The sequence below is a fragment of the Haliotis cracherodii genome, unplaced genomic scaffold (assembly GCF_022045235.1).
Source record: "Haliotis cracherodii isolate W230 unplaced genomic scaffold, xgHalCrac1.p SCAF_18, whole genome shotgun sequence".
Taxonomy (NCBI): domain Eukaryota; kingdom Metazoa; phylum Mollusca; class Gastropoda; order Lepetellida; family Haliotidae; genus Haliotis; species Haliotis cracherodii.
In genome coordinates this window covers 171,463-188,485 of record NW_027266273.1, presented here as the reverse complement: position 1 = coordinate 188,485, position 17,023 = coordinate 171,463, and the positions used below count along the sequence as shown (strand labels likewise).

At 38.7% G+C, this 17,023-nt stretch overlaps 1 protein-coding gene across 2 annotated transcripts in view; it reads left to right on the top strand.

Moving 5' to 3' along the window:
- LOC139465635 (alpha-catulin-like) overlaps positions 1-17,023 on the top strand; it is a 43,855-nt gene extending 26,832 nt beyond the window's left edge. The window contains exons 11-17 of one of the 2 annotated variants that reach the window (XM_071247339.1): positions 315-500; positions 1,901-1,918; positions 4,291-4,341; positions 4,828-5,088; positions 8,444-8,566; positions 9,009-9,092; positions 9,610-17,023. In XM_071247339.1, coding sequence (XP_071103440.1) covers positions 315-500; positions 1,901-1,918; positions 4,291-4,341; positions 4,828-5,088; positions 8,444-8,566; positions 9,009-9,092; positions 9,610-9,828 — 942 coding nt within the window. In that variant the 3' untranslated portion in view covers positions 9,829-17,023. The remainder of the gene's footprint in view (positions 1-314; positions 501-1,900; positions 1,919-4,290; positions 4,342-4,827; positions 5,089-8,443; positions 8,567-9,008; positions 9,093-9,609) is intronic. The other variant, XM_071247340.1, reaches the window with a different exon arrangement.

Below are 17,023 nucleotides of genomic sequence, written 5' to 3'. Positions count from 1 at the left end.
TGAGGTTACAGAAGTTAAATATTAACACTCAAGTTAGTTTTTTCACCAAGGAAAATTTGGATGAATAATTTGAATTTGAATAATCACTGTTTTTTATACAATAACAATTAGATAAATATCACTGCAAGGATTCACTGGTTGTGGTTTCGAATGGATCATCCATGATTTGTTGTGAACAATTATCTTCCCCTAACCCTGTTAATCTTAGTAATTTAATAGTGTCAGACTGCTTTCGGAAACGAACCTCATGTAATGACGTATAGATAACGCTGTTCCCTGTTCTTTATTGGCTACCACTGTATTCCATTGTTCAGACCCTGTATGCAGCCCAGACTCTCGCTCAGTACCCCTGCAGTAAGGTGGCAAAGGAAAATCTGGAGGTGTTCGGAGATGCCTGGAAGTCACAAATTAATGATCTGTCCATTCTTGTCAAAGAAGTCAATGATGTTTGCCAAGGAAAGATGGACAAACCAGTATATCTTTCTTTACCTCGACCTGGGGTGAGTACTTGCAAGGGAGATAACACTGTTGACTCTCAGTTAGAGAGTTGCCCTGACTGACTTTAATGTTATAATCTTATTCTTGGGATTTGAAAGTACTGATATTTGAGACAGATATGACAATCTAATTATTGTTTATACTTTCTGTTTTGAGATGTTTAGGCTGTTGGTGTTGCAAATATGTAACTTCCCAGAAAGACAGGGAGGGACAAGTCCTGAATATTGCTGAGGGGTTGTCAAAACATTCCATAAGCATGTTAACAACGTCTCCAAAATGTACTGTTAGTCTTTACCTAACACTGACATCTCTTTTTTAAATCAAAATAACCTTTAGTCCAAGCATCATCTAGGGATGTTAAATTCCCCCAAGATTGCAGGAAGTCAAGGTAAATGACTCAACTGTACGGTAAAAACAATGCATTGTATTCCTTTTGCAGATTGGAATGTACTTGAACATTCTAAGAAATATGCAAACATGCATCTTTAAACATACTTAGTTACCTTGGTTACATTTTATTAAAGTGGCATTTTTAAAGCTGTAGTTTCAATGAAGACAGGGTTGACATATGGCTCTCAATGTTTTCTTACAATGCTTCTTGAAAAGGGTACTAGCAACTGTATCGAAACGTTACATTGAAAGAATACAAAAGTTGAAATCCAAAAGTCAGGTTTGACTTCAGCATGGTTATAGTCTGAAAAGGCAGTGCATGGAGACAGAATGCAGATAATGGAATGTCTAGCATCTAAGGCATTGACTAGAGAATGCTCATAGCGGGACTGATTGAAAATAGGAATGTGATCTAGCATGACATATGTAGACATTACCTTGCTTGGTTTCTGTTTCATATTACTTGCAGGTTGTACAAATTTGACGGGTTTTTTCAATTGTATTCTTGATCAGATAAGACTAATACTTGAAATAGGACATTATGTAGGATACAAACTTCAAGGAAAGCACGTTATTCATTTGTTTGTTTTGTTGTTTAATGCTGCACTCAGCAATATTCCAGCTGTATGATGGCAGCCTGTCAAGTCTGGACAAGACAATCCAGTGATTGATATTGTGAGCAATGATTCACTCCATCGGGGTAGGATGACACACAGTCAACCAAGTCACCAAGTCTGGGCACCTGATACACTGGGTTGCCTAAGAATAGCATAGGTTGCTGGAAACCTATTCTAACATGGAATACCCCAAGGGCAACTGTGCCTTGCTTCCTTGGCATTATGTATTATTCCTTGATGAAATTGTGTTTGGGTTATAGGCTGCTTTGGAATTTTACTCCTCCTTATATACAATTCATATCTTCATGACATGTAAAACAAGCTTATTTGCTATATCTAACTGAGCTGTAACTACTGAATGCTAATACATGTACATTTCTAACAACTCCAACTAGAGTTCCACTCCACCCCAGGTAAGTACTCCAGCTAAGTGTCACATGGTCACCTCTACGTGTGTGTTAAGTACTCCAGCTAAGTGTCACATGGTCACTTCTACGTGTGTGTTAAGTACTCCAGCTAAGTGTCACATGGTCACCTCTACGTGTGTGTTAAGTACTCCAGCTAAGTGTCACATGGTCACTTCTATGTGTGTGTTAAGTACTCCAGCTAAGTGTCACATGGTCACTTCTACATGTGTGTTAAGTACTCCAGCTAAGTGTCACATGGTCACTTCTACGTGCGTGTTAAGTACTCCAGCTAAGTGTCACATGGTCACTTCTACGTGTGTGTTAAGTACTCCAGCTAAGTGTCACATGGTCACCTCTACGTGTGTGTTAAGTACTCCAGCTAAGTGTCACATGGTCACTTCTATGTGTGTGTTAAGTACTCCAGCTAAGTGTCACATGGTCACTTCTACATGTGTGTTAAGTACTCCAGCTAAGTGTCACATGGTCACCTCTGCGTGTGTGTTAAGTACTCCAGCTAAGTGTCACATGGTCACCTCTACGTGTGTGTTAAGTACGTCAGCTTAAGTGTCACATGGTCACCTCTACGTGTGTGTTAAGTACTCCAGCTAAGTGTCACATGGTCACCTCTACGTGTGTGTTAAGTACTCCAGCTAAGTGTCACATGGTCATCTCTACGTGTGTGTTAAGTACTCCAGCTAAGTGTCACATGGTCACCTCTACGTGTGTGTTAAGTACTTCAGCTTAAGTGTCACATGGTCACTTCTACTTGTGTGTTAAGTACTCCAGCTAAGTGTCACATGGTCACCTCTACGTGTGTGTTAAGTACTCCAGCTAAGTGTCACATGGTCACTTCTACGTGTGTGTTAAGTACTCCAGCTAAGTGTCACATGGTCACTTCTACGTGCGTGTTAAGTACTCCAGCTAAGTGTCACATGGTCACTTCTACGTGTGTGTTAAGTACTCCAGCTAAGTGTCACATGGTCACCTCTACGTGTGTGTTAAGTACTCCAGCTAAGTGTCACATGGTCACCTCTACGTGTGTGTTATGTGCTGCACAGTTACTTATTTTACTGAAGATGTCAAGTGTGCACTGGCAGCATACATGGCACTGTCCATCACGATCCCTTTGTTTTGCTCCAATGTATTTACTAGCGTAGAAATATTTTTTACAGTTGTACAGATATGTCTTTATTTTGATTTTTGAAGCATGTGTTGTTTTTGTCAGAAGCATTTTTCTGATGTCTCTACATATATGTTTTATACACTGGCTGCAATATCTCAGCTTTTGATGTTTTCCTGAAATATTTTGATGTGAAGGGTACCAAATTTGATTCAAGATCCTTTGAGAAGATCTTTGTTTTCCAATTGTCCTTGTGTTTTTGTTGTGTGATGAATCAAGCAGCCTACTTTCAGTATAAATGTGGGGATGCTGAGCATTTATATTAAATAGATTTAAAAGGAGGAATATGGCAAGGTAAAATGTTTAAGACTAGATAAGGTTATGATTCTCAGAATGTTCAGCAGAAGAGAGTTTTATTATGTTGAGAATTAAGGATGTGCTATTACGATGTTAACTGGAATTTATGTAGACATGGCTGAGTAAAAAAAAGCAATGTTAAACATGTGTTGCGAGTGGTGCACATTCTTCAAACAATCCTGGAACCTCAACATCACAACATGTCTTTCTTTGACCAGGTCTTGTGAAAAAATGGCGATCACTCCAAGATAGCTGCTATTGTTTTGGTACTGCTAATATGGGTTTGCATAGTTAAAAATCCCACTGACTTTGCTACCATACATTGTGACTTCTACATGAAGTATTCAATTTACAGCCAGTTGTCAAGAACCTATGACCTACAAGGAGACAAAACTATTTTGAACTCAGTATTCCAAAGTTTATGTTATTATTTCAACACTAGTTCAACATTAACAATCAGGTGCTTCAGCTGATCAAAGCATGGCATGACACAGACAGAAGGACATGTGGTCAACATTTCATGCCATGGTTTTCTCAGTTATTGGATCCAATGTTGTAATACAGGGTTAGTGTGTGTCCTGCCTAGACACACTAGACTGAAATACTGATATGCATGTATTGTAGACAGTAGACAGACTCTTGAGGGCTTCTTAGGAGATGTGGAATGCAGGATGTGTTTATCCTGCCTAGACACACTTAGACTGACATACTGATTGATATGCATGTAGATTGTAGACAGACTCTTAAGGGCTTCTTAGGAGATGTGGAATACAGGGTCAGTGTGTGTCCTGCCTAGACACACTAGACTGACATACAGTGCTGATATGCATGTAGACAGTAGACAGACTTTTGAGGCTTTTGTAGGAGATTTGGTTTACAGGGTCAGTATTGGTCGTTTCAGAAACATGGGACTACCGCCAGATCCTTCAGACCTGCTAAGCTTGATGCTGAGGTAAGTCACCTGAATGAAGATAGACGTGAGAATATGCTCTACAAGGTTAACGTCGACTAAATATGTTTGGCTTGCAAGTCTATACTAAAAGTGTGATTTCTTTTCAATCTGTTGAAGTGAAAACAGCATTTGCACTTGTAATATTGAGAAAATGTTGATTGTGCCTTTGTTAGGTGAATAGTTTCCAAAACACAGTAATAATGACTAGATGATCAATCATTATGCAAAAGTTTTGACCTCTTTTGGAGGACTTCATGGAGGGTGCATTGTATGACCAAGTATGTCCAATTACCACTTTCAGTTACCATCTTACATGGCTTAGACAGATACAGTTTCAGATCATCATCAAGACTACGGGCATGAAACCATCCAAAGTGGCATTTGGCATCGTGCTCATTCTTGCTCCAGTCGTACTATGCTTTCCCACATTTAAGTTTTATGAAGGCAGTGCTAGATGTGTAAGGTCTGTTTACCTGGTGGTTGTAGGAGCAAGCTAAGATTGCCAAGCTTGGTCTTGAGATGAAGCTGATCACTTCGGAGATGGATGCTGAGACAGACAAGTGGGAGGAGCCAGACAATGACATTGTCAAGCGTGCCAAGAACATGTCCAGCATGGCGTTTGCCATGTACCTGTTCACACGTGGAGAGGGGCCACTCAAGACTACACAGGACCTATTTGTGCAGGCCGAGTTCTTTGCTGAGGAGGGCAATAAGCTGTACAAGACGGTCATGGGCTTTGCTCAGAGGGTAAGCAGCAGTAGCAGAGAATAAGTTCAGTGTGAGCATGTTAATCATCAGTTTTAGGCCCTTTTTTAAACCATCTACTCCACAAGTTACATTTATAGTTTTTTTAATACTTTGAAACTGCAAATGTGTCATCGGGTATTGATCTGATTGAAGAATATGGGAGAAAAATCCTATGTTATAAAAGAGAAAGGATATATCAAACTTCAGTGCAATTTGTTATATCACAAGGCCATTTTTTGTCGTCTTCCTCAAGTAATGAAACAGATTATTCATTCCTCATAGGTTAGGCATGAAATAAATTCATCAGTATTAACATGATTAAGTTGGGTGCTCATTAGGTAAACACTCTCTGTGTTCTGTGGAGGAACTGAAAGTTGCGGAGAAATACCTCTGTAGTGATGCCTGATTTACTTAGTTTGTAAGCCAAGCTATAATGTTATGTATTCAGTGCTAATGATACTTATTTGGTCAGGCAGAGTGTTAGGTGTCTTAAAATGTAGCCAATCTGGGGAGGAGCTCTTTTGATATAAAATGAACTCATTTATTTTTTACTGCATTGCTCCTTAATGCATTACTGCTTACTTTACGACAACAAAAAGACAGCACACAGAGATGGTCTTGGGTGAAAAAAAATAAACTCCCACTCCTGCCTTTTGTGTGGACCATCGCTGCTATCATGTGACCTTGATGACAAGTCACCTTCCTCACATCACTGCTTGTCTCACTATAGCAAGCAGGTGTCCCAGTGGAGCTCTTCAAATTGGATTAATTTAGACCTTTAGTTTTTGGCTATAATTCTAAAATTGATGGGTGATGTATTCCTTTCATATTACTTTCACCATGTTGTGTAGTTTAATGTGGGTTATTTAGGTATAAAAAAACTTTTTCCTGCAATGTACTCGTTGTTTCCCACCATTTTAAATTTGTGTTACAATTGTTTGCCTGCAAAGGTAGTCAAATTGTTGACAATTCCCACCTACGTATGTATAACATAAACATACGTTTTTAAATACTAGTAGCTTTGGCGTTACATTGAGTTTGTGTGTATCAATAATATGTACAGACTTTAAAGTCTGAAAAAATCTGCCGATAGATACTGTTTAATTCTATGGCAATCTTCCAACTCCGTTTCATCAACAATTCTTTATTTTGCATAACTTATGTTTGCGCATTGTACTTATTGTCAGGGAAAAAATCTTCCCAAAGCCATCACTCTACCGGCTCAACTAAGGCCTTACCTCAATTGGTGAACGGTAGAGTTGAATGTCTTAGGAGGAGTCTCTTTATCCGGGTTATCCCCGAATCTGCACCTGATTGTAGACGCCTCCCTTCAGGGGTTGGATGCTCACCTGCAAGGCCAGACAGCCTCATTGCTATGGTCCAGCGCCCATCGAAAGTGGCACATAAACAACTTGGAGTTGGAAGCATTAATTCTGGCCATATCCCATTGTTAGAATCTGCTACAGTCCGCCCTCGCAATATCCACAGACAACAGGAATGTGGTGTGGTGCCTGCGCAATCAGGGATCAAAGCACTCCCACTCCCTGCTTCAACAGACATTCAGATTTATTCATCTTGTGGATCATCACTATAATTCATAGTTCAGCACATCCCCAGATGACAAAACGTACTGGCCGATGTGTTATGGCGTCAAGACAGGGTGGCTCCTACCGAGTGGAAACTTCACACAGAAGCATTTCAGTTACTGCTTCAGAAGTCCGGGCAACCAAACATCGACCTGTTTGCTATGTTCCAAAACCACCAACCCATGATGTATGTCTTCCTGTTACCGGATCCGCAGACTTAGGGGTTGGATGCGTTCAGTATCCTTTGGGAAGGGCTAAAAGCGTACGCTTTTCCGCCACATGTTCTTCCTCCCAAGGTGACACAAAAGATCTAGGAGACAAGGAATCTTGCTCTGACTTTGGTCGCGCCCTAGTGCCCAGTGAGAGGGTTGTTCGTCAGGCTCAGAAATCTAGCAGAAGACAATACACTACTACTCCCACAGTGGTTGAACCTACTCATCCACCCTCACAGCAAATTGACTCACCCAAAGCTAGACAGATTTTGTCTGCACGCTTGGGTCCTCTTAAAAAGGCGTTAAGGGCTATTGGGCTTTAGCTCATTGTCCCTATACAAGAGGATCATACGATGACAAGTGGGGATCATTTGAAATTAATTTTGCAAGGCACTTCGAGGTTTGCGAGGGCCCCCCCTTTGAGCCCCCCTATGCATCCTCATTTTATGACCTCACCAAGGAAACAATATTTCTCTTGGCTTGAGCCACGGTGGCACGGGTGAGCGAGCTATGTGTGATTGCCATCAGCCAGGTCTGCTTTGAGCATGGGACACACAGAGCAGTATATCTCAGGTTGTGCTGGGAATTTGCAGCAAAAAATCAACAACCAGGCCAGCCCGATCATTCCTTCACCATCCCACCAATATCAACTATTGTGGGATCCGAAGATTGAGGGTGAACTTCTCCTGAGCCCTTTGAATTTTCACCCACCGCTTCCAGACTAGGCGTGGTTCCAGGAAGCGGTTATTTATACCCATGTCTCCTACGTCCAGGATCTAAGTTAGTTGCAACACAATATCCCTATGGCTATGCGCAATCATCCTTCAGACTTACAAGACCACCAAACTGGATCCCCAGGGAGTGAAAAACCTTCATGAGATCTGGGCGCTAGCCTCTACTGTTTTTGGAGGTCCGACACAGTTTTCTCTAGTATACTTATCCTGCATTACTACGTTTAACGACCCATCGTCGCAGACTTGCCTCCCTACCTTTGGCTTCAGAAACCTCAAAAGTATGTTTTTTAAGCTCGGGCTACGGGCAGTGATGTTAGGAAGGTGACTTGTCATCAATGTCACATGACAGCGGCGATGGGACTTTGAAACAACTATATTTCTTCACCCAAGACCCAAGTCTTTTTGTTGTCGTAAGGTAAGCAGTGAATGCATTAAGGAGTAATGCAGGATAAGTATACAAATGTAAAAAATATTTAGATTTTACTAAATTTGTCAATTCTGCTGTCGACTTGTTTAAGTCATGCTTTACAGAGTTGCATCCCTTAGGCATGTCAGAATTCCATGATCTCTTGTTCAAAATCCCAAATTCATCCTTGGTTTGTCAGCACATAACCATACTTAGGGTTTCAGCAAAGGGGTAAACGTCTAACACCTGCATGACTTTGGGCTTTCCTACATTATCTGACATGCCATGATATTCAAAGCAGTGTTACACCCAACTCACTCACTTGTACACTGTAGTTACAGTAAGGTAGTAAGGATGAGGGCAGTGTGTGTCATAGGAGAACCCATTGGTGAACAAACTGTGCCCCTTGTCTTGCAGGTGCCCCCGTGCCACCACAAGGAGGAACTGTTGATGTACCTGGACCGGGTGCCAGTCTTCTGTCAGCAGCTCTCCATTAGACTTAAAGCGCCAACCTTCGGAAAGACGCCAACCTTCAACAAGGTGAGCAGTGGAGTAGGGAATAAATGTGCATAGTGTCATCTTAAGCTGGGTTATTATGTATAATTGTTTTTAGACTTAGGCACGGAACTCAAAGGATATAAGAATGCAACACAGAACCCCCTTGACTCTGAACATTGTTTCATATGCATGATCTGTACATATAGTACTTGAACTGGAATCAGTGGACATAAACCATTGGTTTATGGTTGTTAAACATCGTGAATAGTATAGGATTATGTGACAACTATTTGTCAAGTTTCTGTGAATCGTTTATGTCTGCCGTGTATCCCAAGATGATTGGCAAGTACATGTATGTAATGTATGAGGCTGGGATTCCTGTGCCATTCTTCAAGGACTTCTTGACTCCATGGTGTCCAGAACTTAAGATTCAGACATTTATGCACATGCTTGGAAGCTGAATATCTGCTGTTGTTTTCCTTAGGTTGACAGTACTATCCAGGAAACAAAGAATCTTATGAATGTCATTGCCAAAGTCGTCACAACATGCTTTATTTGTGCCACAAAGGTAAGTCAGAAGTTTGGGAAGCTTGGGATTGAAACTACTTTTGTTCTGTAAGGAAATGTTGTAAGTTTAACACACAGTCAAGTATCTGTTGTCAAATCTCGTGTTTACAGTGACAGTCACAACACTTCCTGACTGAATGCACATCCATGTGCCTTGTAAGTTTCCTTTGTGGAGTTGAGATTGCCAAGTGATTTGAGTGAGTGAGTTTGGTTTTGCGCAGCTTTTAGCACTATTCCAGCAATATCACAGCAGGGGACACCAGAAATGGGCTTCATGCATTGTACCCATGTCAGGAATCGAACCCGGGTCTTCGGCGTGACGAGCGAACGCTTTAACCACTCGGCTACCCGACTGCCCCCAAGTGATTTGAAGCATTACACAGAATAGGTGATTCATCCTGGTAAAACATCAAACAATGGTCTTTTCACAGGAGTTCACATTGGTGTGTAGGCATGCTATTTATAATAATCTCTTTCATTGCTGTTAGTTTGATATCTGTTACTCAATTCCATTGCAGTTCAACATTGACTATCGTGTATCGCCCGGTGGGAGTTACAGGTGGCGCTGTCAGTATGAAGGGTCAAGATCAAGTGCGGGGAGTGACACAGATGGTGGAGGCCTGAGCCCACACTCGGAGGGTGGAGCTATGTTCAGGTCATCGTCAATCAGCCCTCACTCTGAAAGCTTGTATCGAACCTCATCGTTGTCAAAGTCCCTCAGTACTGAAAAGTCATGACAGGAGGAGCTTAGTGGCTAGTGAATCCATTATGTCTGCTAGATGGCGCTTCTGCAGTCCAAAACAGTCAAACACAAATATAAAAAACGTGGACTAAAAACAATGAGATCAGTGGAATATTCCTGCAGTTTTACAGCCCTTACAAGACTGAGGTTTCACAATTCATGGAAATATTCTTTGATTGGTAATGGCAATGTATGAATTGATATTTATTTAAGTTGGTGCCATTTGTGATGTTTCAAAAATGAAATTGTTCCTTTTCAAATTTTCTTGTCATGAACTACGCAATCAATTTTGGGGCATTCCTCAATGCTTGTAACCAGTTCAAGATAATGTAAAAAGAGCATCCAATTTATTCAAACCTGCTTGATATTACAATTGATGTGTGATACTGTACACTCATACCATGTTTTCAAAGTTCAAAATTTTTGCATTAGAGTATAGTGAGTTAGGACAGCATAGTGGTGCATTTACAACCAAAATTATATCAAAATAAAAATGTGATTAATGGCTGTCGTTTTTATGAAAGCTTTATGAGCATTATTTTACTGCTGGTATCAAAAGTTTATGATGTTATTTATTTGAGCTTTAAATTTTCATCCCTCATTTAATGTATGTAGACATGTTCTCATAATATACATTTTTTATAAAGAATTATTGTGGGACCTCATTAATTAAACATTGTGCTTATTTTGCTTTAAATACAGTGAAGTTCATTACTCCAGACAGTTTTGACGTCATTAATAATGAACATGGATTATCGTGAAATTCTTAGTTGAAAACTGGCCAAGTTACCAGGAATAAAGTCCAGATTAACGAGGTTCCATTTTGCCATGTGTGTTTCATAATAAGGTGACTGATTGTTGGTGTGCAAATTCAGTATTGTTTTTAAAGTAACATGCATTTCATGTAAAGCTTTTTGTGAAGACGATTTGTACAAAGCCAGTTTGATGGTCACAGTTTGCTGCTGTTTGTGTCAATCTCTACAGTTGATGTCTAGCTTTATGAAAACAATCGATTCAGGTTAGCAATTTATTTTTGTATTTTATGTATATAAATATCATAACTTACAGTGTCAAAGTATTAAGAAAACCAATTCACATTATGGTAATACAAGTATGGTCCTTTTGTGATTAAAGTTGGACAAGTCAAAATGGTAGTATTTCATGGATCTGGTTTTATTTTTTTGTTTATTGCCATTTTGGTTGACAATTTTAGAGTCTGTTATATATTACATTTTAAGAGTGATTGACATAAAGATATGGCAACACAAGATATCTCAATGTCTCTTCCTGGCTGTAAAGAAATGTTTCTCTGCTTGTAATAATGAGACAACCAATCATGGCAGAAAGATTTTTATTTGTGCATTAATGTTTTCACTTTTCAGCAGCTAGGTTTAATCTTTTGCTGCCCTTTTTAGGATTAAGTGCTTGTCAATTTTACAATACAGATGATACTTCTCAAACTTTTTATGAAAATATCTGTCCATTAAATGTTTTCTGTTATAAAACAATCCATATCAATCTCAAAATATCAATATTAAACAATGCACTTGTCAAATGCAAGGAAACTTATAAGAGCAGATATTGTGGAGTATCTATTTTTACAGCGATATTCTTGACTTGTAAATATTCACAAATCTTCCTGAATTCCATGCTCTTGCTTCAAACTGTCACCGCATTTCTGTGATAACCAAAATGCTGAACTAATATAAGATGCTACTTGTTGAAAAGCATATTTGCATGAGAAAATATTCCAGTCGCATGTTTGTATTAATGTTGTTAAGTGTTGTAAACTTAATCTAAGCCAGTGATCGCAAACAAGAGGACTTTGACCCCACTGCTTCGAACTTGGCAATGATGGGGATTATTTAACAAGGCAGTGATTTCTGTAAACAAGTTGGTACATTTTATGACTTCAGCTGATGCCAACAAATTAAGACTTGAATGTAGTAACTGTTGCTATGGTTAACTGCTTCAATTTGTGTTTTTATCAGTCTCCACACATAAGTCATCTGTATCTTTTGATACATTTTCTTGAAATGTAGCTAATTTGAATTTATATGTAAAGTAGGTAGAGTAATTGGTTGCCTTAAGGATATGATCCTGCTTGTTCTACTAGTGTTTGTTAGTCAGTTTGTCAAGTAGGTTGATCGTGTTTGGATGATCAAAGTGAAAGTTATTTTATCAATGTTTAGCAGCAGGCAGTTTAACTTTATGACGATGCAATGAGCAATTTGTGCCAACTTGGAGATTACACATTTTCTGATGATTTCCTTTGTGGAGAGAGGTTGTATTCAAAAGGTAACTGCCATTAATTGGCAATACCTTGTATGATAACATTGCCAGAGACACTTGCACATATGTACATACAAGCATACAGTCCTTCATCCTGTGTTCATCAGTGTTCAGGTGTTGTCAAGAGGTTTAGCGCAGCAGTGATTGTCTTATCCTGAGATTTCAATACCACGTGATTTTTGCGAGGTAACCCCTATTTTCCTACTGTCTTATCAAGGAACTGAGTTCTCATCCCTTGCAGGACTGTTTTGAGTCTGTGATACACATTGATGTCATAAATGAACCTTTAAGTAGAGCTTAATGGATTATGAATTCAAAATGAATGTCACTTATATTTTCAGTTAGCATTTTACTTCTGAAAATAACAGAATTGTGTCTAAGAAAATGGCATTTTTATTCATCATTGTACATTGCTTGTAGTAAGAAATTTTTCTGACAATTGAAATTGGTTGTTTGTTCTGTAGGGAAGTAGTGGTAGATGTTGTCTTCATGGGAGCTGGTTGTAGAGAAAATTCAACTTTTATCATGATTGGGTGGTGCAGGAGGTTTTGACTGCATTGTTGCTTGTTACAGATTAAATTCAGACCTATCATTTTAAAGTGGGAAAGTGGATAGTCCAATGTGGATGATGTCTTTGAGGTTTGATTTAATAAGTTTTTATGTGAACTTATAAATGTGAATGTACAAACAGCTGTTCAGTCTCAGTGTTAGAGTAGGAATGCATTTGTCAGAATCATCAAGTTGTCATGGTGACCCATGTTGATAGTGTTGCTTCCAAATGCCTGATGGAAAACCTCAGAAATGTTTTACTTGTCAAAACAACATTGTCTATGAGACACTTATTTCAATGTGTACATAGTATTTCTTTCAGTGTTGTGTGAAACTCAGCAAGTCATTGAGAATGTACTTGGTAATGTGCATCGGTGAAAATGTGCCGTGTAAGAATTCTGTGGAGATATAATTAATGTTTCCTTGTTTAATGCAATGTAGTTCACCTCAGGTTTGCCCATACTTTTGTACATTTTTTTCTTGCATTAAGAAAATCCCATTTATCATCACATATTATGTATCCAATCTGATCTAAATACATTTTACTCACATATAATATTTGCTATATCTTTTGTACAATATTATTTCAGTATTTAATACGAGGTATAGTCATATAGACGCTTTTCTCCCATCATGCACCTGTAGCTTGAAGGAGAAGTGAACAGGGCCCTTGTTGGACAGGTAATCAAGTTAACAACTCTGTATGGAGGAGTCTTAGTGCTCTGATTGCATTGTAAACTGGGGTTCTGAAGAACACAGGGGTTGTAGCAAGATGTCAAACAGTCCATGTGAAGGATTCAGACTAGAGAAATCTCAATGTTATGACACATTCAGGAATTACCGGTAACAGTTACTGCGATGAAAAGTCTCAGTGATGTTATGGCGGTAATGATCAGGATAAGGTTTTTATGGGTAACTTCATCTAAGCACTGAAAATCTACTGCATCTTGAGACATCTTACAACAACTATGTACCCTGCTTTTATAGTCTAGTCAATGCTATTGGATTGCCAATATTTATAGCTGTGTAACGTAGAACAGGCAGCACATATACCTACTTGTGTCAGTAATCAGGTGTGACTGTTGAATGTATGGATGAACAGGTGGATGGAAGGTTGTAGTCTTGTCACCCACGCTGGTGTACAATACTTTTGTGGATAATATGTATATTTGAAACTATGCCCACATGCCACCTTACAGTCATGGTGGACCTGCTGACTCCATAACATGTAGTCATGTGACAGTCATGGAGCACCTGCTGACTCCATAACATGTAGTCATATGGCAGTCATGGAGCACCTGCTGACTCAATAACATGTAGTCATATGGCAGTCATGGAGCACCTGCTGACTCTGTAACATGTAGTCATGTGACAGTCATGGAGCACCTGCTGACTCCATAACATGTAGTCATATGGCAGTCATGGTGCACCTGTCTCTATAACATGTAGTCATGGAGCACCTGCTGACTCTATGACATGTAGTTATGTGACAGTCATGGAGCACCTGCTGACTCTACAGCATGTAGTCATATGGCAGTCATGGTGCACCTGTCTCTATAACATGTAGTCATGTGACAGTCATGGAGCACCTGCTGACTCTATGACATGTAGTTATGTGACAGTCATGGAGCACCTGCTGACTCTATAACATGTAGTCATGGTGCACCTGCTGACTCTATAGCATGTAGTCATGTGACAGTTATGGAGCACCTGCTGACTCTATAACATGTAGTCATGTGACAGTCATGGAGCACCTGCTGTCTCTATAGCATGTAGTCATGTGACAGTCATGGAGCACCTGCTGACTCTACAGCATGTAGTCATGTGACAGTCATGGTGCACCTGCTGACTCTATAACATGTAGTCATGTGACAGTCATGAAGCACCTGCTGACTCTATAACATGTAGTCATGTGACTGTGGCTGTGGTTGTTTTTTGAGGTTATGGCAGGGTTAGATGTCTCTGACAATAAAACCACATGTAGGAATATTTGAATTTAAAAAAGGCTCTTGTTAATTTTCATTGATTTTTTGTAGCTTTTACTTGAAGAAGTTGTGTACATGTGACTACAAATATTTACATGTACACATTTATGTTGCATTTAGTCTTGAAGGCAGGTTCTTTTTCTCACACTTTGTAGTATGTTGTCATGGAATTTACACTGTGAAAATTCTTTTGAATCCATATCCTTGCAAGGTTGTCAATCAGATTTATTGATTTTGTTATCATCAGCAGCTTTGTTGTATATTCAGTCACTCTATCAAGAAACCTTTGTTCATGTATGTTCGATTATCGCTGACATCTTTGTATCTTTGGGTGTTGCATTGTTCTTGGAAGTCAAATCATGAATTTATTCCTTGATATTTTGATAATCTAATGCTTGTGAAAGCTTTAACCAACCTTCCCCAGCATTCCGGATTGTGTTAGAGTATAGAGGTTGCTAGCTTAATTGTAGATGGCGCTACCAATACATAAGGGCGATACATGCATGTGTGCATACTGGCTCCAGGCTTTTGGCTGGTGATCTGTTATCAGCTGGAAGATAGGTGTCTCCTCTTGGTTGTAAAATTACCACAAATTGTAAATATTTGTTAAAATGTCACATTTTTTACAGTTGAGAGTTTTGTGCTTGCAGGTATAGCATTGAAGTTACACTGTTTTTTCTGTTATGATATAGAAAACTGTAAACCAGGGGGAGATAACTTGTTGAAAGCAGTGTGCTATCACAAAGCAGTTTGTAACTGGTTTGACCAGGAAGCTTCATTACAATATTGTGAGCTCTCCCTCTTATGATCTTGTCTTCAGTCCTTAACATGAACCCTTCTGCTGAAAACAGTCATGTGAATCAAACTTTATGCCGAATCTAATACTAAAAGATTTGTTTTTAATGTTACTCGAGTTTTTGTAATTTCTGTATTCATACATTTCAGTACATATGTTTCATAAAATATGAAAATCCTATTTCTTTAGTATTTCCTTTACATTTTCAGATGATAATTATGTTATAACTAAATGAGAAAAATGCTACATAATGTCAGAAAAAGTAAGTGTATGCATCCGTGATGATTACACTCTTCCATTTATATATGTGGCCTTGTGAGAGCATTGTTACATAGACTTTGCATTTACTCTGTAATCACAAATTTTATTTTATTTTTGTATGTTGTATTACTACAAAAATATACAGATCCTTTGTCATTTATTTCCGATTAGTTTCCTGAACCAGAAATCCTGTTGTTGGAAATATACATAACCATATAATATAAGAAAAATGTTTGTGACTACACTGGATTTTTTATTTGTTTTAATCTTTAAGGCAGTGTCAATGATATGAAAAAGAACCCAACTAAATATGTTCAATCATGTTTTCTAATTATTTTTGTTCTATGGTTGATAATGTCAAAGTATTGAGTTCACTATGTCATCTACCTCAGGTATGTTGAAAACATTACAGACTATGAAGTTGTCCTCGTCCCAGGTAATCTTCCTTTGTTTACATATACTGAAATATTTTATTGTTCATTTCTATCTTTATTTCTGTTTGGTTCCATGTATGTTGGTAGGTTTCTGGTGGTTGTACAAAGTGTACATTGACACTATGGTGCTATTTTGTTTTCTCCCTTTCCTGTGTAGTATGCTGGGAGGAATCTTCTTCCCTTATTGAGTGTGTTAGGTCAGGAAGGACAGGTTCATACAGGAGACCAGTTTGGTTCAACTGCTGTTGAAAACAACACAACTGCAGAGAAGTCATAGAAATTGATGCTACTATTAATTTTTGTTTCATCAATCTTCTCTTTCAGGTCATGTCTCTTTTCTGAATTTGTTTTTGAATTCTACTTTCTAAGAACATGTTGGAAGGTCATTCTTCATTGGAATACGAAAATGTAGAAATGTTTCTCGAGTCAACGGTGAGCTGTCCTGTCAGAAAGTTGATTTTAATTTAGTTGTTTTTCATCCATTGTTTCTATTTTAGTATGTCAGAAAGAGGACTACTTTTGTCTGTTTTAATGACCCATGTTATTTTTAGAATAATGCCTTTTTAAAAAATTGTTTTTATGATGTTAAACTCAGTAAGCTACTTCAGCTTTCTGTCTTCAGTATTTACACAAGTCAGCAAATGTCTCCTGTAGGAAGTCTGCCCAGACAGCATCAGTGTGTTTTGAGTGCGGCTGTTGTGTTGTACGATATGTGTGATTCTCTCTGCTGTCACCAGATGGCAGCACAGCCTTCCCTTTGTTGGCTCATTTCATGGTCAAAGCAAATAAAACATGTATGAAAATATTGTCTTCTTGATCTATACATACTTAGACAATAACTAACGAGCTATAAGGAATATTATCATACCTCCA